This window comes from Nasonia vitripennis, chromosome 3, assembly GCF_009193385.2.
Source record: "Nasonia vitripennis strain AsymCx chromosome 3, Nvit_psr_1.1, whole genome shotgun sequence".
NCBI lineage: Eukaryota > Metazoa > Arthropoda > Insecta > Hymenoptera > Pteromalidae > Nasonia > Nasonia vitripennis.
The window spans coordinates 12,522,014-12,548,110 of NC_045759.1; the positions used below are offsets into that span (position 1 = coordinate 12,522,014).

The following is a 26,097-nucleotide window of genomic DNA, read 5'->3' on the forward strand; positions in this document are numbered from 1 at the left end:
CAATTTGCAGCTTTACGAGTTATTTCACAATGGCTGCAAAGTATAGTAGACGGCGCGCCGGTATTACGCCGCTGCGCCGATCTCGAGAACGTATATTCGTACGTGTGCGCGCAGTATACACTGAGATACACGGACGGGAGCGGAGGATGTGTTCGCCGCACACACGTCCCGGCCAGCACGTGCACATGCACATGCACGTAATTCGCGGCGTATGCATAAAATATATCTCGCTCAATTTCATTCTTTCCTTCCCGCTCCGTCCGTTCCTACTTTCCTACGTGCGGCGGACTTTTTGCGCAACGAGCACTTGTCGGGAGAGCTAGCTGCTACTCTCGTTTGAATTTTTATTAGACTCGCGCGGAATTTTCGCGGGACGAGAGTCCGCTCTCCCCCCTGTCGTCCGTTCGATTCCGAGCTCGCGCGGAAGAACTCGCTCTCGAGCAAGACTATTAATATTTGTATGCCAAGAGCTACATCTTCTTCTCGGCCAATAAAACCGGGCCGTAATCAGCCGAATGAAAAAAAGCCCCCGCTTAATTACTTCCAGACCGACAACATCAACATCTCGCATACGCGCGGCGAGTAAGAGCCGAGAGAGAGAGAGAGAGAGAGAGAGAGTGCGCATCATAAACGCTGCGGACTAGAGAGCCGAGAACAAGACTTTGAATTGGATCATCGTAAACGACTGTGCGAGCGAGCGAGGGTGCAAAAAGCGAACGCTCTCGGACGGAGAGCAAGATTAAAGACCCTGTAAGTACGCCCCCACCGCGGAATGATGGATGCGACGGATCCCATGCTGCGGCGCGCCCTTGTTGCCCGCTCAAGTGGGTGGAGCGAAGCGCGCATTTTTAGCCAAGCGCCGACAACGAGCGATGTACCCCTTTGCTCCGCGCTCTACGTATCGACGACTGCCGCTGCGCAACACCTTCGCACGCATCGCGACGCGAAACAGTCGGCGTAGGAATCCGAGGCGGCTTTGTTCGGCCAGCGCCGGAATGTTGGCTTTTCATCTGCAAAACGAGTTCGATCCCTTTGCACGAGCAACTCGTGCCCCGCATCCTCAATAGGCGCGCAGCTGATGTATTATGCGCGGTATACTTTTTGTTCTCCCTCTCTCCTAGTGTACTCGCGCACATACATTCCGCGAATAGGAGAGTTTTGCGGTTCCTCGCAGTTCCGCTCGCGCCCAGCTGCCGGCGTAACGGTTTCTTTTTCAATTCGCCAAATTCACTCGCACGCATGCTTGTATTTTTCATCTTTTATTCATGCTACCTACTTCCAGCGAACCGCACAAAAAATCCCGTATCAATTAGCAATTACGCACGGGAGGCGCGATCAATTACGCTGCTGCTGCTGCTGCTGTTGCTGCTGCTGCTGCTGCTGTGTACAAGTGCACACGAGCGTGCGACTTCGCGCGACCCTCTCTCTCCCTCGCATCGCGCTATTTATCCTATAGCGGGACACAATCTAAATGTTAATCCGAAACCACACCTTCCTCCGCAAAAAGCCAAAGGGCTGCCTGCTGCAGCACTGGGGGGAGAAAAACGCTAACGAGGCGGCACTCTCGCGCGATTCTTCAATATTCGGCGTCGATATAATTATCCCGCGCGCGCGCGCGCGCGAGAGAGGGTCGCAATTAGGCCGGACGCTCTCTCTCTCTCTCTCTCTCTCTCTCTCTCTCTCTCTCTCTCTTTCTCTGGTGCGCGTTTATTCGCTTGAAATTTCAGCTTTGGATAATGGAAAAATTAACAACGCTCGTTCAAGCAGACGAGCCGAGTCGACAGTGAGGCGTAGAGGTGCTTTAATAAACGAGATATTGCAAAAGGTTTATTGAAAAACTGAGCTTATTCAAAAGATTTGTGGTGTCGCGTTGTTTTAGGTCACTGTTTTTTTTTTGTTTGGACAGGCTACACAAAAACTTTTGAAAAAATGTATGCCACTCTTCACACCTCGGTTGTCGAGTGTCGACAGAACTCTAGAAAAAATATTACTTCAAAAGCACGTATTTAACAAGGACTTATTCCGCGCACTAATTTAAACCGTTAGCTGGAAAGCAATAAGGACATAAAAGTAGTCGTTTGGTACTTTTTGACAGGGCAGAAAAAAGTTTTTTTTTTTTAAGTCATAAAAGTGTACACTGCTATAACTCCAAATCGTGACTTCCTATAGTTATATTGGCAAGTACAAGTGTGACAAAATTATTAGAACGCCGAAAGACATAAATGAGCTGAGTAAACATTGTTTACTGACATTTAATAACGTTGTTTTTGGTCGTTTTTACGTTATTAAATAGTTATTAAAATTTTGAAAGTTTTAAAAATCGTCAAAATCACAATGCCAAATTTCTCGGTAGCATAAAGTAAAGAACGATTCTTAAGATCGGGGCAACATCGTGCAGTGTCGCAAAAAAATGGAGCCGTGGCGTTGTGCCGCGCGGAAACTCTAGACTTATTTACAATGCGGTTCTCGCCCGCGAAACGCGCACGCTATCCATAAAAAGTTCAAATTTCAAAATTGTACTTCCAGCCTAAAGTTCGCGTTTTCCTCCCTTTTTGGAGTATTCACTAAAATCAGATCGATTACTCGTTGTTTTTCCGAGATAATAATGATAATCCTTTGGAATGTCTGGAAACGAGTTGAAAGGCAATATTTTGTTATAGCCTTACAAAAGCAAGCCCCATAAGAGAAGCCGTGATCAGACATAAAAAACTTAATTTAAAGTTGACTTGTGTCGTTATTTCGGGAACAAAATCAGGAAAAGCTGGACTTACGAACTTATTTCTTTGGTGTATTCCAGCTTTAAGGCAAGCTTTAGCAGCTCCAGACATTTTTCCATGAAAACAGGGCTGATGCATAAAGATATGTTAAATCCACAGTTATCTGGATTTTCGCGAAAAATGGAATTGTCAATTGCGGTAGCAGTGATATGCAAACAAAACGGACGAAACAAAAGACGAGCACAGAAAAGCGAGAAAGAAGTAGAGAAGTTACTTGCCTGACGCACCTGTTTGAACTGCTCCTCGAAGCTCCAGCTGGTCTGCTGTTGATGCGCCTGCTGGGCTTGGGAGCCGCTCTGGGAGTGCACGCTGCCGGCGCCGCCTCCGGGAACGGACTCCCGGTTGGCGGTCTCGAGGACGCTGCCGTTGCGGCCGCTGCCCTGGGACGACTCGCTCGAGTGCGAGCTGGCCGAGGAGGGCACGTTGTTGCCGCCGCCGACGCCGAGGTTCTGGTTGTTGTTGCTGCTGCTGCTGCTGCTGTTGTTGTTGTTGTTGTTGTTGCTCGAGGGGTTGAGCGGCATGCCGCCCGGGGCCAGCTGCGCGTGCTGCTGGTTGGGCACGAGGAAGGCGCTCGGGTTGGGGAAGGAGAACGGCAGGTTGAAGCCCCCGCCGCCCATCGCCGCCTGCACCGCCTGCAGCGCCTCCAGGCCGCTCTTGTTGTTCAGCAGGTCCATCTCGTTCTGCGAGTTTGGATTTCTCGGGTGAGCGTCTCGGAGGAGCAAGTTTAGATGATAGGCTTACAAAATATGGGCCGGTACCTACCTCGAGTTTGATCTTGGCCAGGAAGTGCGGGTGGCTCGAGCTCATGAGGCTGTTGAGGTGCGAGAGCGGCGTGGGCACCGGCGTGTTGTCCGCGGACGAGTGGTTGTTAGCCTGGAGCGGCTGCTGCGGCAGCTCCTCGCCGCTCTCCTCGTCCTGGCGGTCCGGGTCGGACAGGTCCTCCTCCTGGTGCGACTGCAAGCAGAGAATCGAGGAGCGATTAGTCGGAGGGTACGTAGTAGCAGGTCGCCCGATAATGCCGCTATATCGAGGATTAACTGGGAAAATTGCGCGAGCGCGGCGCGTCTTCTCGGTATAGCGGCGTCGATAAGCGTCGTAAGCGCCGAGTTAACATGCGCGGGGAAAAGATTGCGCGCAGCTACGCGACTGTGCGGCTCTTCGGATTTCTTGCCGAGATAATCGCTCAGCAAATTCCGTGTGCACGCCGAGGGTCAATATTTTTGCACGTGCTCTCCGACGTGTCTTTCGACTTTTCCACGGACTTATCGACTTATAGCGCGGATCGAGGATAATATATCTCGGCGACGACTGCGCCTACGCGACAACAATAGAGCGACTCGTCCCCGGATGTTGCCCGCGCGCGTCCATAATTATTGTAATGAGCGACGCAGATAATGCAGATCTCCGGGGCAGGGGCTGCTGCCTCCGCCGCCGCCGCCGCCGCCGCCGCCGCCGCTCTCGAGACCACTCTTTATAGCCCCGCTATTTGATATCCATAAAATTAGACTTGCATATGCGCTGTAATCCGAGAGTGGAGTAGGAGGCGGACGAACAAGCTCCGAAATCAAAGCTCGAATTATTCCGGCGTATATCGAATCCGTAGGTGGACGCGACGACGCGAAGGCGCCGAGTCACGCTCTACACCTTCCGGTGAACATCGCCCGGCCGTGTACGCGTATATAATGCCGAGCCACCCCAGAGCGCTAAACAGGTAAGAATAGAGTGTCACCCCGCGGGCAAACAAGTGGGCGCGGCTCTCCGCTCCGGGGATCCACCCCTATTCAGTCCCCGCGCGCGCCGCTTTTTTCGCTCGCTCCGTTTTGGATTTTCTCGTCTCCATTGCGCAACCGTTCCTCCCTTTCTTCGTTGGCTCGACGCGATCGGGACGCGGGAGTTTCGCCATTAGTCAAAGCGGACGGACGCAGGGCCGTCCTTGAAAGCGAGAATGCTCGGCGACCGATTCCGGTCCGATCAGATCTGCCGATCGATCGGGCCCGAGGGCCATTGTCTGCGCGCGACGATTCAATCCCAAACGCGCGTGGGTGTCCGAGCGGAATTCATTGGAATATCTTACGGATCGTTTCTCGATCTCGGCTCGGGCCAGCTCCTATGTTCTCTCATTTTCAATACTACGAGTGGGCCCGATTCGGAAAATTATGGTAATCTTCGACTCGGGCGAAGCTGTGCAGCATCAGGATGATGGAAAAGTCGGCGTCAGATTGTGATTTTCTCCGAATCAATGCCTGATGGTACAGGCGCCTCGTCGCGGAACTCGGCTCGCGTCGCGGAGAAAATTTCTGCTCGATGGGAGTAACCGGTTCTCCGCAGCCGCCGCGCGCACGAAGAAGACGTCTTAACGAGATTTGATGCATTAGTCACGACGCAGCGGCGGGCTATATATATATATATATATATAGCTATACATACAGACATTCGCAGATGTATGCGCGCCGGTATAGCGCATCGCGCCAATCGATTTACGAGCCGGCGCAGTTATTGCGGTTATTGCCGCATCGTGTACTTTGTGCCCGATGCAGCTCCTCTCGCTTGGGAAATTATAAAGCGATATCGTCGTCTATTATAGAGCCGCAGTAAAAGGCGAGCTTTCGTAATGAAATTCCATCAGCCGCCGCTCGCGGACGAGGCCTGCATTTTGCGCATTTTATCGGCGTATGAAAATAATAATAAAGCCCGCCGAACGGCGCCGTAACCACAGCGCCGTTCGGCGGGCTGATCCGTTTCGCAAGGTCAGTCCATTTTTCGCGGCTGGCCGGAGAATCGCCGGAGGAATGCATTTTCAATGTCGTAACGCCTCTTTTCCTCGCGGCTTTACGCTGGCACATCAAAGTATGGCTGCAGCTCGGCTAGTCGAACGGGAGCTAAGAGAGCCGCGCGCGTAAATCATCGCCTAAGCGGCTCTCCCGGCCGAGGCTCGGCGAGAGGTCTCTCTAAAATCTTCCAATTAACGTGTTCGCGCTCCTGCTTCTTCTCCCGCTGCGCGCGTTGCGTTTCGAATCGAGCTCCGTACTACGTTTTGCCCGCTTGCGTTGCTCCGCGGCGCGGGCGATAAATCCTCCCGGGCGCCTAAATCACGCGCGGCAGATCAGCCGCGGAGTGGCCAGAAAGCCGTCATTCGAACGTCGTCCGTCAGCTCGATTTCCCTCGCATCGCCGTTAATCGCCGCCGACAATGGCCTGCGCGCTACGCTCCATACGGAGGAAGGAGCGAGGCACGGATTCGCCTCACAAATCACGCCGGCGCCTACTGCCGCTCGCTCGTGCGCCTCGTGACAAAGTGCCGAGTGTCTCGTGGCGTTATAGGTCTATATAAAGCGGCTTCGGCCGAGCTGAGGAGAGCGAGAAGAGCGAGAGAGGAAGCGAAGAGGAGGCCGGGAGGGGGCCGGGAGCCCCGCGAGGTGCGCCGGCAGCTCGCAGCGAGGGCTCTTTGTGTCTAATAAGGGCCCACTCTTTTTGTCACCGTTCAGACGCGGTTTCAACATCGCCCCCTAGTGCCTCGAGATTGATTTGGCTGAAAAGTGGAAAATCAGCCGCGTCCGGTGCAATTCATTCAGATCCCGCGCGTGTACGGCTTCATTGGCAAGAAACGATACATAATGCACGTACGCAGAGCGTTAGCGCGCAATTCACTTGAATAACGGCCGCGCGCGTTTCATTGTTTTAATCACGCTCTCCGTTGTGGCGCGCGCGCGCGCGCGCGCGTTACGAAATAGCTCGCGCCAAATGGCCTAGCTCTTTTTAGCAGAGCTGCAGTCCCTTTATTCTCGAAAATAATCGTCATTTTCCGTGCGAATACATATTTATCGCGCCGCAATTATGTAGCTGGCTTGCGCAAGTATTTCGCGTATACGTATTCGTATATTCAAATGTACAGCGCGCGCTTGGGAATGACGAAAAATATGGATATGCGCGACAGTCCGAATGAATTATCGCCAGGACGCTCGAACGACAGCGCGCGGAGGGGAAATCGATGCTTCGCTGGCTTATTGGCTTCTTCTCCATAACGCAGCTCTCAGCTTCGGCAGAAAAGCTCCATTAAGAATTACCATAATGCCTGTCTCTCTCATTGCCTTCGAACACAAACGCGGATGTTTGGCGAGACGCCCTTTGTCAGTTTTCTAAAATGTCCGCCGGCGGGGAGATTGAGTCATTCGCGCGGATGAGTTGATTAAGGACATAATAGGCAGCCGAGGAATTTTTTTCCCGCTGCAGAAGGAGAATTTTTCCAGACGACGCTCACGAGGCGTGCATTAATATCGACTGAAAGGTAGCAAATGTCACGTATGCGTGCAAATCAATATTATGTATTTCCTGCGGCTTCGCGTAATTATACACCGAGTCGAATGAAGCCCGAGACAAGACTGCCAATACCTTTTTAAAACAATACACACATACTCTCGAGAGATTACCTAAGGCGACATCAATACTCTTTTATGAATGTTACGCTACTCCTTCGCTGTGTAACGGGCGTTTTTTTCTTTCAATGCTTCAAATGCGACACGTGCACGCAGAAGGGACTGGAAATGCGATATTCAGGGTGTAGCGCGTTCCAGCGAGAATCGAACGCGATCGCGCGCGAACGGTGAAAAAAGGAGACGAATACGACGAAGCCGAGGTCGCAAGAAATTTACGCGTATAAATTAGCGAGTCTGTAACTTTTGCATGCAGCGAGCCAAAGCGAAAAAAGCCGCAATAAGTGGAGTTGTATACGATCCGCGCGATGAAACGTCAGTCCGGCAAAGTGGGAGGAGAGGTATATAAGACGCGAGAGAGCGGAGAAATATTTGGCCATCAGTGTCAAAACGCCGCGGGCTCGCTGTTGGTCTCGTCTTGCCTTTTTTCCGTGGATCGTTTTTTACCGCTTGATTTTCCCCACCGTACGTCCTCCTCCTTCGTGCGTATACGTAAATAGACGGGCATCCGAGAGAGCGAGAGAGAGAGAGAGAGAGAGAGAGAGAACCGCTGGAGTCGCTAACGGTCTGTTTATCTATTTAGCAGCAGTTCGTGAGAGAGACGCGGAGCTGCCGGAAAGATTTATTGCTCCTTTCTTCTTTTCTATCCTCAAGATGTTTAAACTACATACGCGGGGCTGCAGATTAATCATTCGTCTGCCGACTGCGCGCCTATTTCTAGCGACTCGCGGGATGATACATGCAAATCCGAAATCGAGCAGCGATCCATCGATCCTCCGCGACGATGATCCCTGACCCACCCACCCGCTTCCTCCCCGCGCTGCAGCGCGGCTACACGCGTCGAATCCATCACTTTCGATCGATAGCGATCGATACATTTATCGAAGTGCCGATAGCGCGGCGCGGGCCGATCCCGAGCCGGGGCCTCCTGCAAAAAGGGAATTCGCGACACGACCTCCCGCGGAGTTCCCACGTCGCCGCTGCGGACGTCAAATTAATCTAACTATTGACCCGTAGGGAAAGGTTACCTGAGAGAGTATATTATACGTCCGAGAGCCGACGAGACAATAGGGCACTCTGACTGCACGCCGCGGATGTTGCTTTTCTTGATCGATTTCTTCCTTGCGATCTGCGGCGTTTGTATTTCAAGAGCAGATTAATATACTACCGCGACAACAACACTGGTGCTTAATTAAAAGCTCGTGTCCGGAGGGGGATCGATGTAGCTTCGCAGATCGAGGCGATATCGATCCTCGTTATTATTCCTTCGATCTCTCTGATCCAATGAATACCAAGCAGGCCGCGATAAAAACATAGACACGCCAATAGCGAGATCGAAGTTTGCGCATTGTTGCGCGGCTGCATCGATCGCTCTCTCTCTCTCTCTCTCTCTCTCTCTCTCTCTCTCTCTCTCGAATAAAACTCTCGGAGAGTCGCTCGGTCGATTTAGATCGAGAGGGAGATACGGCCGCGTACGAGTGTATATCGCATTATACGCGCACGCACGAATCAATAAGCGACGATCCCATTTAACGGTAGCCGCGCGCGGCACTGATTTATGCCCGCGACTCCCTCGACTTGGCAGATATAAATTCGCTGTACGAAAGCTTCGCGAGTTCGATCCTATCTCGGCGCGCAAGCATAGTACGTGTGTACACTGGGAATCGAATAAATTGTCGAGGCGCGTCTATTAAAACGAGAAAGCCACGGGTGGATTCTCGGTATGTTGGCATCTTGCAGTAGGTATAAAAAGGGCGCGCGCGGAGCGGCGCACAAAGTAGCTGCATCTGGTCCCTCACGTGTCCGCCAGATTCTCCTACCCGCCGAGGATCCCGGCCGTCGGCGCAAGGCGATTTATTTTTATAATGAGAGAGAGAGAGAGAGAGAGATTCGGTCGCTTATGCAACTATGCGAGATGCCGCTCGGCATGGGGCGCTGCTGCCGCCGTCCGTTGAGACATTCGATATCCTGCACGGCGGACCAACGCGCGCTTCGCCCTCGTGTCGATTCGACTAATGATCTCGCGAGTGCGATCTCCTGCGCGCGGACCGAGTTTCACTCGCGCGCGGTAATTGAATTTTCTCAAACGCAGATTTATGCTAATTGCGTTTTTCCCACTGCAAACAATTGTCATCTGCCAGGAGATTTCTAAACAATAAATTGAGTGATATAAAGTGCTCCGCAGCGCACGTATATTGTTGTCGCGTACGTACGGAGAGCTACGCACTTGCGAAACTTGTTTCCTCTGCGCGGAAAACAACGCAATTCATTACTCGTTATCTCGGGCCCGCGACGAAAGCCGCGCCATTGTTGTTCCCGGTCGAAATTTATCGTCTAATAAATCCGCGAGAACAAAGTGCGCTCTTCGCGAAAAAGCGCAAAGCGCAAAGCGCGAGAGAGAGAGTGATATTTTTCCTATTCAAATCGTAAAAATATATCCGCGCGGATTGTCAACCGCCGCCAGCGCGCGTCCAATATTCAACGATTTTTTTCCGTCCAATATTCAACAGACTTTTCATTTCGAAGAAGCGTATTTCTCTCTTATGCCCTCGCGCGGTATGCGCAATCAACGGAATATTGCAGCGTTTCGGAGGCGCATGAAATTTGAAATTTTAATTTAAATTGCATGAAAAATGCATGTGACAGATAAAAACGTAAGCCTACACTGAAATCGTGCGCGGGCTCCTGAATAATGAATTTATAGTTACACGAAAAGTCGTTATTTGCACTTGGCTTTAATAAATATCGAATATGCATATAACGAATGAATATTTGATCGTCGCATGTGTGTATTTGGCGAAATTTGCTTCGCAAATACGCGATGCTCCGTTCTCTTTATGTCTTTATCGGCGCTATTCCGAAAAAACACAAAGGCGCTCGACATCGGCGTTATACTATACGGAGCCACGTGCAGATCTGCGCGCGCTTGCGAATAAAATTCCTGGCTGGATTCGCGGAAAGCTTTATTTATAACCCACGCACAAGAGAAAAAAGCCGCTACTGCCTCAGACAGAGAGCGAAAGAGAGTTTCGCCGGCAGCGCTGTGCGACCAAACGCGGGTAATAAGCAGGGGAAAGAACAAAGTGTGGAAGAAGCAGGCAACGTGTTGTACGCGTTCGCGAGAAGCAAATCGATCGTTTGATCTCAGCATGTACCGGCTTCTGATAGATAGCTGGTTGTTTCAACCAGCCAGTTGCTTCTTCAGTTGTTAAAAATACAATGCGATCGAATTGCAACAAAAAAAAAAAAAATATCCGTCTTTTGATAGTCAAGCCGAAAATTAACTTGATCTGCGATCGATCAATTACAGCAGAGGGTAGGTCAAAACAATGTTGAATCCAGCCAAAAAGCGTCGAGTATACAACAAGCCGTTTAATTATCCTATTCCCAGCAGCAGCAGCCGCATCGCTCCTCCGAGTCTCCGGTTGACCCGCTTTCGCGAGACACGCTCGTCTGGCCCCATACACGTGTCGAAAATTCCGAATCGGTGTGCAATGATCTAGCAGCAAGGCAGTATTCGCGCGGATGACGGATAAGCAAGGGGCGAATAAAACGTTTGGCGGCCGAAAATAGCGCGCTCCTCGGTGGTCGACTGGCTGTGTGTACGAATTATTTTGATTATTTGGACTATTAATCTGCGCTCGAGCAGCGAGATCTCCTCTTGCTTCTTTTCGCCATTGGGCGACGAAGCGAAAATAAATTTCGAGCGATGTCGTCTGTCCTCTCATCGCGCTGGGGTGGATTAAACTTTCTGCCCCGCGCGTTAATGAGATTTTTGAGAAGTTGCCCCGGAGAGAGCAACAATCACAAGGTAGCGAGGAAAAGGAAAATCGGGGACGTTGTCCCCCCCCCCCCCCTGTATACAGCAAACACGTGACGCACGGCGGCTCGGCAACGCGAGATCGAAAGGAACCAATGCGATATCGCAGACCAAGACGAAGACGAAGACGAAGACGAAGACGACGACGACGACGACGACGAAATAGTTGTCTAAAACTGTATGACTGACGGACAGCTGGCCGTCATTAAAACCCCATTAGCGAGGCTCGCTCTCCGGCCTCCCTCCTCTGGCTTTTCCTCCTCCGTCCCGCTCTGGCCCTCGTAGTTCTAACAATATCCAGCCACCCACGCTATCGATGTTGCGACGCTGGCGGGGTTGGACGTAACGCGTGAGTAATCGAAAGGTTTTCGAAATCCTTTCGCGCGCGAGAAAATACAGCCCGCGGGTCGTGAATCATCGCCGCGGTCCGATATCGAACGAGTCAGAGGCTCTCTCTCTCTCTCTCTCTCTCTCTCTCTCTCTCTCTCTCTCTCTCTCTCTCTCTCTCTCGTCCGCCCTTCTGCGCTCGCTCGTCAAAGTTTGACTTACGACGCGACGCTCGCGATGCAAATGAAAGGACGACGCCCGAGAGCAGTCGTCAAAAGCTCTCGGCGATTTATAGTCCGAGTGATTTTAACGGCTGCGCCGCATCGGGATCGCGCGCTTATAAAATTCATCGACTTCTCGCTCGCCGCAACAGTATAAGCAGCGAGACGCGACTGCAGATCAATAAAAAGCCTGCGAGAGCGCGCGCGCGTCCGGATTTAGACGGTGCGCGGCCGCGGCCGCAGACGCGTACGTCAGGCGTATACACTGCAAAAGTTAAAGGTTATAAAAGCCGGAGGGCTGCAGGCGGCGAGCAGGAAAAGCAAGGCTGCCGCTGCCGACTGCACAATGCAATTTAGTATACTCAAAGCATAATACGACACTGCGCTCGCCGCGCGGCGCAAGGACCAGGCGCTCTAATTTACGAGGCGCTCCGCTCGCCGAGAAACGCAGAGAGTGAGAGAGAGAGAGAGAGAGCGTCGACACGTTCCGGCATGCGCTTGAAATCCGATCGTAAAATTAAATTGGGAACGTTGGCGCGCGGCTCGGCCAAAATTTCGCCTCCGCTCCACGCGCATTATGTCTCGCCGAGAATAATAATCGCGCGCGTGGGTGATGCGCTCCGCGGCGGCGGGATTCGATTGGATTTACGGAGCGCTGCACAATGCGCGCCCGATGCCGCTTTGCGTAAGGGGCATGTAATATATTGGGATGGTCAGGAGCCAAGAGGCTTTACTGCCGCCGAGGAACGCGGCTGCGATTTCAGTTACGAGCTCCTCGCCGATCCAGAGATTCATCGGGTTTATTTTCGAGCGTACGTAGTTCGGAAATTCGGCAGGCAGGCAGGACGAGCGGAAAAGCCCCCGGCCGGAATACGGAAAAACTGACTCGCGCGGTCCCCGACACATCTGCCCGCCACGTGAGCGTCGTCTTGTGCGCCCGAGCCAGCGCCGCCGAGGCTGCAATCAATCTTCCATCCTCCTCTCTCTCTTCCTCTCCCGCTGCTGGATGTGCCGCCGAAGCTACACTAATAAGCCTCGCAAGGCTTGATTCCTTCCCGGATTTCCACGAAACAATAGGTTTTTCCTCTAGCGGCCTCCCTCCCCCCCCCCCCCCCCCATTGTGCACCGATCGACGTTTTCGTAGCTCGCTACAGTTTCTAAAACGAAATCCCCTCGAGCAGCTCGAGGTCGTCGTCAGCCACGCGTACACGCCCGCGCCTCTCTGCGGAGATATTATTATTTTTTGTCGGCCGCCAGCGCTAGAGCTGCCACCCGTCCATTAATCATAGCCGGACGTTTATTAATAAAATATAGCGCTCGAGAGCTCGGCCGAGGGACCTGACTGACAAGCACACTCGAGAATAATAATTCCGCGCGATTTCGCGCAAAATTGGACTCGCGAGAACAAAAGATCCGCGGCCTATTTTCGCTCCGATGAAAATCAGCCGTAAATTACGCTCGGCCGCGCATCAGCATATCGAAAGGTCAGCCGTCGATTCCGAGAAGCGTATTCAAATACGCGCGCGAAAATAGCCTATTCAAACGGAAAAGTGTAAATCACCGTACGCGCGCGCGCGCGCGGCTAACGGTAAACGCTCTTATAGGCCGACATATCTGGGAACAATCGGCGCGCAGAAATAGTGATTGCCGCCGCAGCAGCGCAGCTTTGAAAGCGTATATACGATGTTACAACATACATACATCGTCTATACACTGCGGTGAGAATCAGCGGAGAAGAAGAAAGAGGAGGATGACAGCGCGTTGGCGGAAGTCGCGGCCGCGCGGTTTCGGATATGCGCCGCGCGGTATATAGCTATAGATGCCTGATGGGCTTCTTGCAGCGACCCTCGATCAATTTCCTGAACAGCTGGCTTTCTCATTGCGCGCGCGCGCCCGCGAATATACTTTGTTTGAGAAAGTTCCTCTGTCGTCGCACGCCCTAGTTGGATTACGCTGTAGCCGGCAGATCTGGTTAAAATCGCACGCGCGCACGGTAAATCGGGATGAACTTTTCCCAAGGAATCCGCAATCCCCGACAGAAGGGCCAGACCGGCATCTGCGACCGCAGATCGCATGACGCCGCTGAATGAGCCGGCGAATCCGACTCTGCGGGCTGCCGATGATATTATATTGTGCACACATATCTCGCTCACCGCGGATCTGAGGTTTTTCGATGCTTTGCGTAACGACGTTGGGAATTCGAATTCTCGAGTGCAGCGTTTCCAAACGGTACCTCGTGCAGCGGCCGATTGCGCAAAGACAATTAGACTTATTTTCGTATACGCAGTCATTAGATCCTTGCGTCACTCATGATCGGCTCTCGATATATCGCGATCGCTTTTTCAAACGGCAAATTTCATCACGCCTTACTATCGTCCCCTTATACGCAGCCGCGAAAAATTATTCGGAAGATCAAGGCCGTCGCGACGTCGCGCCTAATTCTAAAATAAGGGTCTCTCTCTCTCTTGCTGTCTCTCGCGTCGCGTGCAGCTGCAGCCCACGCGAGAAGTGCACGCGGCATCGAGGGGGCAATATAATGATCCGAGCGCCGAGCTAGCGCGGGAGAACGTGTCATTATGTCCAATAGAATTTGAATGATCTGCGCTCTCGCTCCGCGTGTGGGAGAGCCGGATTGTTTTGCTTCCTCTGGCAATTTCGGAAGTGATTATGGAATAAATTTCCATATTTTTGCCCCGCCGAGCTGTGTATACCGTCAACTTTTTCTCCTCCTCTCTTTCGACTCACTTGCATAACGGATGTCTCGCGTACTTCCTTTTGACAAGTCTATAAGGAGTAATAAATAGTGTATAGCCTCCTCTGCCGAGGACAATAATTGGAGCAAGAAAAAAATGCTTAGCGCAAGAGCATCCTCTCCGAAAAGTTGTATAATTGCCCGGCATAACCGCCGAGAGCAATTACGCATCGGGGGCCAACAAAAGCCCAAAGAGAAAAGAGAATCCCCGAGAATGCGAAGCGGCGGCCCTTATTCCGCAGCGAAAAACAAAGGCGCTGCTCTTTGAATTGCCTAAACTTGGAAAAAGGACAGAAGAAGTCGCGCGCACAAAGGGGCAACCGAGTCCGGTTATTAGGTCAGTCGCGCACATGGGCCGTCGTTTAGCCCACTTTTCTTGCTCGCGCAAATACGTCGTTGAATTACAATCATTACTCGCGGCGCGCTCTGTTTATATGCGCCGGTGAGCACCATACCCCCGTCGTCGCGCGCAGGTGCGCATCGGCTTCAGGGGAGGAAGGGCGCGCGACTTGCGCTTTCGAGGAGCCCGCAGACGATCTCGTTGTGAAAAGAGACGCAGTATGCAAGATAGAGATAGAGGGGAAGAGAGTACAATGAAGATTCCCCAGAAGGTGGGAAAAAAATAATCGGCGAGGATAGCGTGATCCAAGGTCGGAGTACGGGCCGGGATCGCATGTCGAAGCAGAGCGAAACAACCGGGAGCCGAATGTCGGCGGCTCCCTGAATATAACAAAAAAGTATACACACGTGTATTCGATGAATAATCGGCCTCCCGAAAATTATAAAAGAGCTGCGCTCTCCCGCAGGCCGGCGAGGCAATTTTTTATTTCGCCGATAAAATTTCGCTTCGCGGAAGGCTGGCGCCGATCGAGCGGGAGGCTTGTGCCGCCATTCAAAAATTCGCATTACACAAACGCGTGAAGCAGTGTTCTCGGTATGCTCTCTCGCTCTCTCGCTCTCTCGCTCTCTCGATTATTCGCGCGTAGACGCACGCGACACTGCCCCGGCTCTGCGCAATTAACGTCCGGTGTAGGTATAATATGAAACAACGGCGGCTCGGGAGACAGTTTCGTGAAGTTTGTATTTCAAAAACTTGCACACTTGCGATGAAACACACGTTGGAATTTCGAAGCCGGCTTTAATACATAATATTTTCACGACGCGGCCGGGCGATAAAGTCGCAATTCGGCGCCATTAAACATATTTTTAGTCGGCACTCAATACAACAACACTCGCAGCCTTCTTTCCCCCCGGACGAACGAGAGCTGGGAGAGGGAGACGAAGAAGAAGCAGCGGCGCATTTGGACTAACGCAATAAACGCGCTTGCGATAATATTCCGAATAATAAATATCAGGATGTAAATCCATTGGCAAAGGTAACGTCGGGCATAAATCAATGCGCATCAAGTCCTCGTGCACACATGTGTGCAGCGCAGAGCCAGCGGAGCGGCGGCTATATGCCCTGCAGAGCCATCCGTCCGACGTCCGTCCATCCGAGACATTCCTAACGTATAACGCCTCTCTCACACGTTCGGGCATAGCTATTCGCGCGCGCGCACACACACATACACGCGCGTGCACCGCTCGTAAACTCGTCAAAGAGCTGCGGACGAGCTCGAGTGAGAGAGAGAGAGAGAGAGAGGCAGATACTCGCGAAATAGCATTAACTACCGGGATAATACAATCCGCCGGCGGAGTGTCGAACGGACGAGACTCGAGCGAGGGAGAGGAGAAAAAACGATCGATGAAATTACACGCTGTATAGCCCCCAGAGAAGGGCTCTCTCCCTCTCGCTTGGTTGTAAAAACGAGCGAGAGGGATTTACGAGATCGATCGTGTTTTAGAAAAAGGTGCGAGAGAGAGAGAGGAGCTTTTTTATATACCTATATGGAGTAGACCGCAGAGAGCTCCGGCCGCTCGATATGACGTATTAAACGAAAATGTACGGAGGGAGAGTCGCACTGAAATCTTCAGGAACCGCACTCTCGTCGTAAAAATCCCGTCCGCTCTGTTAAAAATAAAGGATATCGGCTTCCACGAATTACGCTCGATGCATTGCGTGACTGGCCGCCGCCGCCGCCGCCGCCGCCGCCGAAATCCCGTCCCAAAATCCCTACACACACACACACACACGACACGCATCGGGCGCTCGCATTATAAATAACGAGATCGCGGCTTATATGTATGCGTATATTATAATAACGGCGCTTCTCGGCGTTTTATTTCATAATGCTACAAAGCGGCCGATAATTAGATTAATTAGCGTGCTTGGCTGGCCTCCCGACGTCCGTCCGTGTCCGATCACGAGATCGTCAGCGGCAGCTCGCGGCCCCCTGTAATAACAATCTCGGGCGGCAATTTATGATGGGATTTTTATTGGAAAGTTTTTTCTCCGCCGCGCGGCTTTTTGTACGACTCGAAGACGTAGTGTGTACGTACAACTTGTCGACAAGCCCGTATCGAGTGGCCAGCGCGTCTACATCGATTTCGGATCCCCGGCGACGGTTGACATTGTTTACATCGCGAGGAACGCGTGTTCGAGACACACGGCTCTCTCTCTCTCTCTCTCTCCCTCTCGCGCGCGCGCGCGCTGCTTGTTTGTTGCCTCGCGGGCCAGCTCGCGCATAGGACGCCCTCCGCTCGCTGGCTCCCGGCCAAATTGGCCGCCACCGTCGCCGCTGTTTCTCGAATTCACTGTGTCCTGAGACTCCGCTCTCGCGCAGCACTGACGGATCAATCCAGATGTTTGTGTACATCTCCGACGATGACGATCCGCCGGCGAAGGAGCTTTCGCTCGTTAAAATGTTTTACTGGAAATTCCCGCGAGTAAATTAGGAATTGGTCATACTCGATAAAGCCGGTCGATCAATTAAAGCCCCCGTGGTTTCTTCTATACGTACAAGTATACGAGTGGGAACTTCAAAGGCGCAGCGGCTCGAATCATCCCCCCGAAAATCTCAATTAACTGCGCGCGCCAATTTCGCCGCAGCGAAGCCGGGGGAGAGCTGGCTCAATAACAGTCAGCTCTGCTTATTTATCGGGGTTGTGCGCGCGCGCCTCGATCGCTACATCCAAAGCAGTCGAGCGAGCTCGCGAGCGAGAAAAAACGTCTCTCTCTCTCTCTCCTGAATCACGCGATGGTCGCGCGCGGGGGCAGCGGAACTAAGCGCAGCGCAGGTGCAGCAGCAGCAAAAATCAAAGCAAAACTAAGTGATCGGCTTTCCGAGAGAGCAGAGCAGCCCAGCAGCACGTGGCCGTGAGGTGTGACCGCTCGCTCTTCAAAGGCGCCGCCGCCTGTCGCGCGCGTTAGCGAGCGCAGCAGCGGGAGAGCGGGTCACGCGCGCGTTCTCTCTCTCTCTCTCTCTCTCTCTGCTCCCCGCGCACGCACTTGCCTCCTCGCCTCCCTCTCTGGCGGCGGCGTCGCACACTTGTTATGTTTCCTTTGCTTCCTCTCAGCTGTAAACACGGCACGCGTAATGGCCGCGCAGGACTATTTAGCCTCTCCTGCTTGAATCGAAGGACTTGAACCTTCTCGCCGATGCCGCTGAGAATAAAATCGAAGACGACGGCGCCGCAATAATAAAGTGGAGAGGGGGGGAAGCCCCGCGCGCGATGTATCCCATTTCTCCCGTCGTCGGCCCTCGCGGCCGCGCAGATGCAATGCGACGAAAATGCGAGTATTACTTTCGAGCGAGCGGGGCAAAAATTATTCGCGAGGTCCCCTCTTTTCTGCAGTCGCGCTCAACAGGCGTGCAGCGGCGTATCGATCGCCGCCGCCGCCGCCGCGCGCTCCCGCTCGGGGCCAGGCGATAAAGCATCGCTCTCTCGCGCGCATACTTAATTAAAGCGTATAGGGCTGCATCACGCACATGCGCGCACGCAGCCGCGCTGCACTGTACGCTGACTGCTGTGTATGTGTGCACGTGAACACGCATACGCGCACGGACGATGCTCGCTAGGATAGCAGAGCAGAGAGGGCGATCCGCTCTCTCGCTCGTGTGCGTATTGTAAAATGCATAACGCGGAGGAACATGGCCGACACGCGTGTGCAATCGTTACCTTGCCTGCTAATATAAAGCTGCATATCAGCTTAAGGCTGCCGGCGTCGGTAACTCAATTAGTCGCATTATTGGTATCGGATAATATGCGCGAAGGGGTTCGCCGCCGCTTCTTCTTCTCCTCTCGCCGCCGCATATTAGTAACAGAATCCGTACAAGGCGCGTCGCAGCTCGCGTTTGATATTACCAAGCTGTTCTTCTTCTGCTGCCGCTGCCTCGAATCGATTATGTGCCTCGAAACCTTGCATAATCCGTCGCGGCGGCGGCGGCGGCGGCGGCGGTGTCATCGTGTCGTGTCGTCACCCCCGCAGCAGCCCTTTGACACCGCGACTCGACTTTCCTTCTCCGCGCACATCATAATCGCGTCCTGCACTGCTTGCGTAACGCGTCTCGGGAGAACGAAGAAGCCCAGAAATAGCACGAAAGCAGATATAAAAGGAATGCTCACTCGCCGATGTCTCGCTTCCTCGAGATTCTTTCTCTGTAATTCGCTTTCGGCTAACTCGATTTGCGCCCTATTGAAGAATCCGATTACTCGCTCCTATGATACACGTACTCGCGGCCCGGCGAGTCTATAATCTCCATTTGGCTCTAATCTGGCCGCAATTTCGAGGCAAGTGCAAAGCAGTCGTAAAAGCGTCCGAAGCTGGAAACTCGCGTACCTATATATGTCGGGGCTGCGCGCAGAAACATAATGATATAATGTAGACGTCTGCAGCGGGAGCGCAGTTGTCGGCGAAATTGTAAAATCCGTTCCGCGCGCAGAGCGCTTATTAGCAGCTGTCTGACGGAGAGGGAGAGGGAGAAAAAGTTCACGTGAGCAATGCTAGAAACACATCTCGCGGCGGCGTGTCATTTGGGCAAAAAATCTCGGCCCGGCAAAACGCTTCCACCTATAATAACACACACACACACACACGCGCGCACACGCATGAGCTGCTCTCGAGAGCTCGAATCTGCCCCCAACCCCCAAGACAAGAACGAATGGAGTCGGCGAAACATGGAGGAAGAGCTGCGCGCAGAATTTCGGCTATTAAAGCCGGCGAGGCCCGAACGGCCTATAAAATTCGCCGATCTGCAGCGACGGCAACAGCCGGGCGGGCCAGGAACGGCTATGCATTAAGCGCTGCGGTTATGGTCTTCTGCCCCCCCCCCCGCCGCCTCGTCTCCTTCTCGAGCGCGCGTCGAGCCGAGCACAGGTGTCTGCTTCTTTTTTCTTTCCCGCATTATCCGGCATATAATTTTCGTGGCACTTTCATTCCCGCGGGCTGCATCGCTCATTCGTCCGCGCGGCCGCGTGTGAGAGAGCGAGATTTTTTATGGCCGCGCGCGCAGATAGACCGGCTGGATGAGAGCAGAGAGAGAGAGAGAGAGAGAGAGAGAGAGAGAGAGAGAGAGACGGATTTATAAGAAGACTCTTTCTCAAACGGACGCTCATCGATACATCGCGCGCCGTCCCACACGTACGTAGCAATCAGCTCGCGGCGTTTTTACGGGGCACACGGCAATCTGTGCATTAGTCGCTGCGGCGCGATACTCGCCCGCCGCGCCGATGACCTCGCATACTTTGCGCCCGTAAAAACGCGAAAATACGCGCGCGCGCGCGCATGAACCGGTTCATTTACTGCGCTCGTCTCGTAAAACACGTGAAACAGTCGAAAATATACCATACGTGCGCGAATCATACGTTCCCCCGTCAGGCCGCAGCGAATAAAAGCACGCGGGCACATGCTCGCCGAGCGCGCGTCGTGCATCATCGCGAAGAAAGCAGCGGCCTCCGATCAGCTGCGTCTATAATTACGCAAATTTTTCGAACGACTCGCTGCAGCGGCTCGCCGGGCCTTTTTTGCCGCAGTTCCGCGCGATCGGCCGCCGGGAAAAATTGAAAATTATCGCGCAAAAGTACGAAGAAAACGTACGAGGGAGCAAGGAGAGATCCGAGATATAGCGAGCGAAGAAGAGTTAAGAGGAGCCAAGGGGCACAGAACGCGAGAGCGGAGCGAGTGTGAGGAAGAGGAAGATAAAGAGGCGTGGTGCGGCGGAGAGGAGAGGAGGCAGACGCGGCCGAGCCCGAGCAGCGATGCACGTCCAATCGCGGCCCGCGCGCGGATGAATTTTTTCATCGGCCCGTGCATGCGCCTGCCGCCGTGGGGGAGAGCTTGATATCGAGCTTTTTCTGCGCACCGCGTCGACGCGAGGCCGCGAGTGCCGGAATAAGAGCGCGGCTGGCGCATCATCTCGCGCGCGCGCGAGAGGAGAGCAGAGCGCACGAATAGCGCGGAATTCCACGGCGGCGTGCATCATAATGCGCGCGTAATAATAGAGCGAGACATGTATAATGCGGCCGCGCCGCCGCCGAGCACTTTACCGCTAACGCATACGATTTCGAGTTGCGTGCGCGCGGCCGGGCGCAGGGAGAGCTATATACGACTCTCTCTCTCGCTCGCTCGCTCGAGGCGGATCGCATCGCGCGTTGAGCACACACACGGTGTCGCTCTCGAGTGCGGCTTTGTCATTTCTCCTCTATATGCGTCTCGACGCGAGAAGAGAGGAGACTCGGGTCGCACGATTACGTTTTTTCGCGAACGCGCGTGGAGCGCAATTTCGGCGGATGAGCATCGCCGAGGCAAATACTGTCTTTATCTTCATCCTCTCCGTCTCTCTCCCTCTCGCGCGTGATGAATAAGAAGAGGCAGCGGCGGGGGGGGGGGGAGAAAGCAGCGAGGGGACGCGCACGGTAAGTACATAGGAGGAGACGTTTATATACCCCGGCGATGTCTATAACGCCTCGAGTTACGAGACGCGTTTACGAGCGCGCGCAACTCGCGCGCCAGACGTCGACTCTCTCTCCCTCTCGCTCGGAGAGCACCACGAGAGAGAGAGAGATAAAGATCCGGAGAGTTTCGCAGACTCGGACGCGACGAGCGCGCGCACACACTCGACGAGGCTTAACCTCCTCCGAAATATCCGCCCCTCTCGAGAGAGGAAATTCCTCCGTCCTTAATGGAAGCTTTCGAATCGCGCAAACAGTTTTAATGCGGCGCTGCAGACGCTCTTTTTCGAGAACCTTTCGATTTGCGCTGATGCCCACTTCGGATTCGACACCTCGCCTGCGGAAACGTCGCGGCCGGCAGCTCTCCCTCGTAATTGCCAACGTCAAACGCGACGCTACAAAGTAAACGAGCTGCTCCTAATTAACGCGCTGAATAGAATCCAATTTGCGCACTGCCATTAAATGATACTCCCCCTTCCCGCGTCTCGTTGGCGCCTCCTCCGGTGTCGCGTACGACTGCAGCTGCCTCTTCTCCTCGCTCTTCCTCTCCCTCTCGCGCCTATGCGTGTATAAATGACAATAAAACAAACGTCACATAACTCAGACTGCCGCTGCGCGCGACGACGGAAGACGGAGTGCTTTTCACCTGCGAGCGCGACTGTCGATGCGTTTTTGCCTTGCTTGAGAAGACAAAGGATTGAGAGAGAGAGAGAGAGAGGAAAGAAAGAAATCTCATCCGCCGTTACAAGCTGCACAAAAGGGCTCGGACTACTTTTCGAGGATAGAAACGTCAGCGCGCGGTGAAAGTCAAGCAAAGAGGGCGCGTTACGTAAAACGAAAAGAAGAAGAAGAAGAAATTTCGTTACGACGCCGATGTAGGAGAAAAGTTTTTTTACGCTCCACGCATCGTAACCGCGCTTTCATTGAGGCGTATATCATGCGTACGTCGCCGTAACATCATTTTCGCAATAACAATACAAAGTGATATTAAACGCAGCAGCAGCGGCAGCGGCAGAGAGAATATTTTACGAGTGCAGCCGCGGCGTGCGTTTCACAATAAAACTGCTATCGTTTTCGAAAACGTCGTAAAAGAGGCTATAGCGATTCGAAGGACGCGCGAGGAATAATCGCCGGTAATATGTCGTTGCTATCGATACTCGCGCAACATATTAATTTGGCCGATCATAGTTTTTTATACATTTTCCTCAATGAATTAACATTGACGAAACTTCGATAAAGAGCGGAGCGCGCGTTTCCTGCAGCACACAGCGCCGACTCGCGCTCTGGGAACGACGGCACTGCACCTGCTGCTGCATTCGAGCAGCGTACGAATCCGAGCGAGAGAGAGAGAGAGAGTGAGAGAGAAGCGAGAGCGAGTATACAAAGACGAATGAAAGAAGGAACCTCTCACCGACAGCAGTGGCGGCGGCCGCGGGCCATTAAATTAATAATTTGTGGTCGACAGCGCAGCATTGTAAAATCCGATGCAATCATTGTAATATGCGGGATTTTATTATCGGCGCGGCCGGCCCGCCGATATGGCGCATGCTAATTTACTGCTAATTGTATTCCGCACGTACGCCGCTTCTGCGATCGTTCGGCCCCTGGGCCTCCGCGGCCGCTGCCGCCACCGCGACGATGATGTCTCTGTATAGCGCGATCGCACCCGAATCTCACACCGGAGGAAAAGCCGCGGCTGCCTTGAGAGCGCTCGTCAAACTGCGGCCGCGACAAGGCACTGAGTGCACGCCGGATTTACGAAGCAAAAAAGACGCGGGAGTTATATAATTGCCGATTTCTCTGAATGACAGTCGCGGATGGAAATGCGAGTGGAAACTGCCTCATCGCAACAACGCTGCATCGAGCAAACAGAGTCAATAGCAGTCTGTATGCGATATCGGACAGGCGGTGAATTTATATCCTTGCTAATGTCAATACGCATGCGCAATCGTTGCACGTCAGGTTTTCTCTCTCGCGATAGTTTCCACGCTCATCCTCATGAATAATAATGAAAGCCATCATCATCATCACCATCAGCTGAATTATTAAATGCTCGTCAATCAAACGCGTTGCAAGGTAGAAACCTGCATATCGGAATACTTAGTATACGAAGCATCGCGCCCTCCCGGCGACGACTTCTCTCGAGAGCCGGGACACACTGACGCGAGATAGATTATGTGCGGGGCGCGTGCGCCGGGGCCGAGGAAAAAGAGGGCCTGCAACTCGTGCCGAGCACGTGCCGACCGCATGTTCGGGAATATGCCGCCGCCGCCGCCGCCGAAAGAGGACCTTCGATTTCCGCCCTTGTGAAAATAAAAAATCGTCGGCGCACCGTAAACACTTTATTATTCCGAGCCGTTACGCCCCCTAGCGTCGCCGCGGTTCTTCGGCTGTGATTCGAGAGCCTCTTCTCTTATCTTCCCCGCAGCTTCCCGTATAGGTATAGTTTTATAAGCCTAATAAAACACGCTCGGCTCGCCGCGTCCAAATAATGTATTATATATTTTGCTGCAGGTTCGATAATCGTGTGAAAATCCGCCGAGTAGAAAGTGGCAAGAGATAAAAGCGGAGCGTGTATTAAATCGCACCTCGACCTCTCCCGCCGCGACTACTCTTATCGGCGGCGTTTTTCCCATCATCCCCGCGTGATCTCGAGAGGCAGCAGCCGAATGGCGCGCTGGACGTGAGAATGGCCGCGGTTATTGTTTTGGGAAACCGCTGCAAAACCTCCGCTTATAAAGCATTTCGCTTAAGCCGGCCAATTACTTTAACGATTCCACGACGTTGCAGCGAGAGCGATTGAAACTTGAAAGTGCATCGAGCCTCCTACCGGGCTTTCGCTTCTCTGCACACAACACAGCGCTGTACAGCGGAATTACGCCGACTCATTGGCCGAAAAAACACATAAGTAGCCCGAGTGATAAACAACGAGAGACGCTTCGATGGAAGCGTGAATTCCGAAAATTCGTAGGATGTCCGAGGAGAAAAAAGCCAAACATTGCGCGAACGCGGAACCGACAACAAACCCCGGCTCGAAACACGCAGTGTAAACACTGTGTAAACACTGTGTAAACACTGTGTAAACGCTGTGTAAACACTGAGAAATGTGTGCCTCGATCCGCAGGACAAACCTTCAGCCTAATATAGCTATTTGTGTTTCTGGTTCGAAAACTTTCCTATAGACACGATGTAGCGATCGACAAGATAACATTACAGCCCTCGATCTCGAAAGCGGGATCGCTGCAGCCGATATCGCCGTGCTGCTGCTAAATCTCCCGATCGCCGTCGCCGTCTGCATATTATGCGGCTAACGGTACACGCACCGGCCTGACTTATGGCTCGCCGATGCTAATTCGCGAGAAGGAAGCTCCGGCCGCGCTGTGTATCGAGAGCGCGTGGCGAATCGTTTCTCTATACAGGGGGCGCTGCAGCGGACAGTTTTCTTCAAAACATCTCAAGGGGCGATTGAGACCTCGCCTTGGGAGCCCTGTGCTGCCGCACTCCAACCGTTTGGGGAAAACAAGAAAGTCGCCGGGCTACCGCGGAATATAATATATGGGCGTTTACGAGGCTACCTGCGGACAGTGTGCCGAAGATCCCCCCGAACGCGTAGCGGCAAAAAACTAACAACTCTACCCAAAAGGAGCTTATAAAATCATCCACTCGACAGGCCCCCGCATACTGTCCCTGACCCTAAATCAATGCCGCGAGCGCGCGTCGAACTCTTGACAAACTTCCACGTTTTTCTCAATACCCGACGACGGCTTCGGCCTAGAGAAAGCTAGCAGTAACTCCGTGAACGTGCGCAAAGACACTCTCGTCGACGGTCGCGCGATGCTTTCCTTATACATACGCGCAAGAACCGCCGCGTCTAAATGTAACGATTCGGCCGTATTAAATATCTCACAAAAGCCGCAGGAGAAAAATTAATAAGAACCACACAGCGAGTCCAAAGCACACACGAAATTTCGAATGTCTCACGCACTCGAGAACTCGACTCGAGGAATAATTATTGGAAATTCAAACACGACCGCAGCCGTTATCCTCGCCGCCCCTCTCCCGCTCGCTCTCCGCGCGCAGTCATTATGACACTAGTCGCACGCAAGCGGACGTAAAAAAGGCAATTCGCTCTCGGAAGGCAGACGAGGCGAGACAGTGTCGCGCATAGGTCGTGTCCCTCTCTCGCCGCATTACACCTATGCGCAGCACACGTCGCAGGCCGGGGCTCGCTGCAATAAAACGACTGGCTAACCCATTTGTACCCGGAGCGCAAATAGATAATTCGCTCGCTCGCGCGCGCTCCTGATTCATAGGCGATTTTCCGAGAATAATGACTTCACGTCCACGCTGTATAGCGGTTATACGGCCAACGATTATCGAGTGCGCGCCGACTTTTGCAGCTAGACCCGTGAGTTCTTTTTTTTTACTTTAATTATTGCTCTCTGACAATCGCCGTGTTCATCCTTTCGCTTCAACGCATTGATCGAGAAATTAATTTTTCTCGTCGGCCTGAGAGGCCAGGCTGCTCTTGTTGGCCGTAATTATGCAGAGTACACGCGCGCGAGCTGCGTCGACCAATGTTTATCACTGCGGCTCGTTTGCATGTAATATACGAGCGAATTCTATCATATCGCCAATACTGAAAAAAGTTAGATTTTGCGAAGCACGGCTGAAAACCAAAAAAACTCAGCGCAGCAGCAGCAGGAACGTGCGGCGCTTAGCGTACATTCACGGCTCTAAAAAAGCCGGCTGCAACTTTAATATCCAAGTATTTAGGTTATGCCGCAGACACACGGGCTGCACACTGCCGACTCGTTCGCGCGAGCGCGCGCACACACACACACACACACACGCACGCACGAGCGCGGATACAGATATAATAAAAAGACAGGAAAGTTATACGAGTCCCTAGGCGAGCCGCGCATTAATAGTCACAGAAT

At 53.0% G+C, this 26,097-nt stretch overlaps 1 protein-coding gene across 2 annotated transcripts in view; it reads right to left on the minus strand.

The window, feature by feature from the left end:
• LOC100115281 (protein dead ringer) overlaps window positions 1-26,097 on the minus strand; it is an 82,968-nt gene that overhangs the window by 48,614 nt on the left and 8,257 nt on the right. Inside the window, exons 2-3 of one of the 2 annotated variants that reach the window (XM_008216238.4) lie at window positions 3,540-3,731; window positions 3,005-3,457 (exon numbers count right to left, since the gene is read on the minus strand). In XM_008216238.4, coding sequence (XP_008214460.1) covers window positions 3,005-3,457; window positions 3,540-3,731 — 645 coding nt within the window. Of the gene's footprint in view, window positions 1-2,995; window positions 3,458-3,539; window positions 3,732-26,097 lie in introns of both variants that reach the window. The other variant, XM_016989654.3, reaches the window with a different exon arrangement.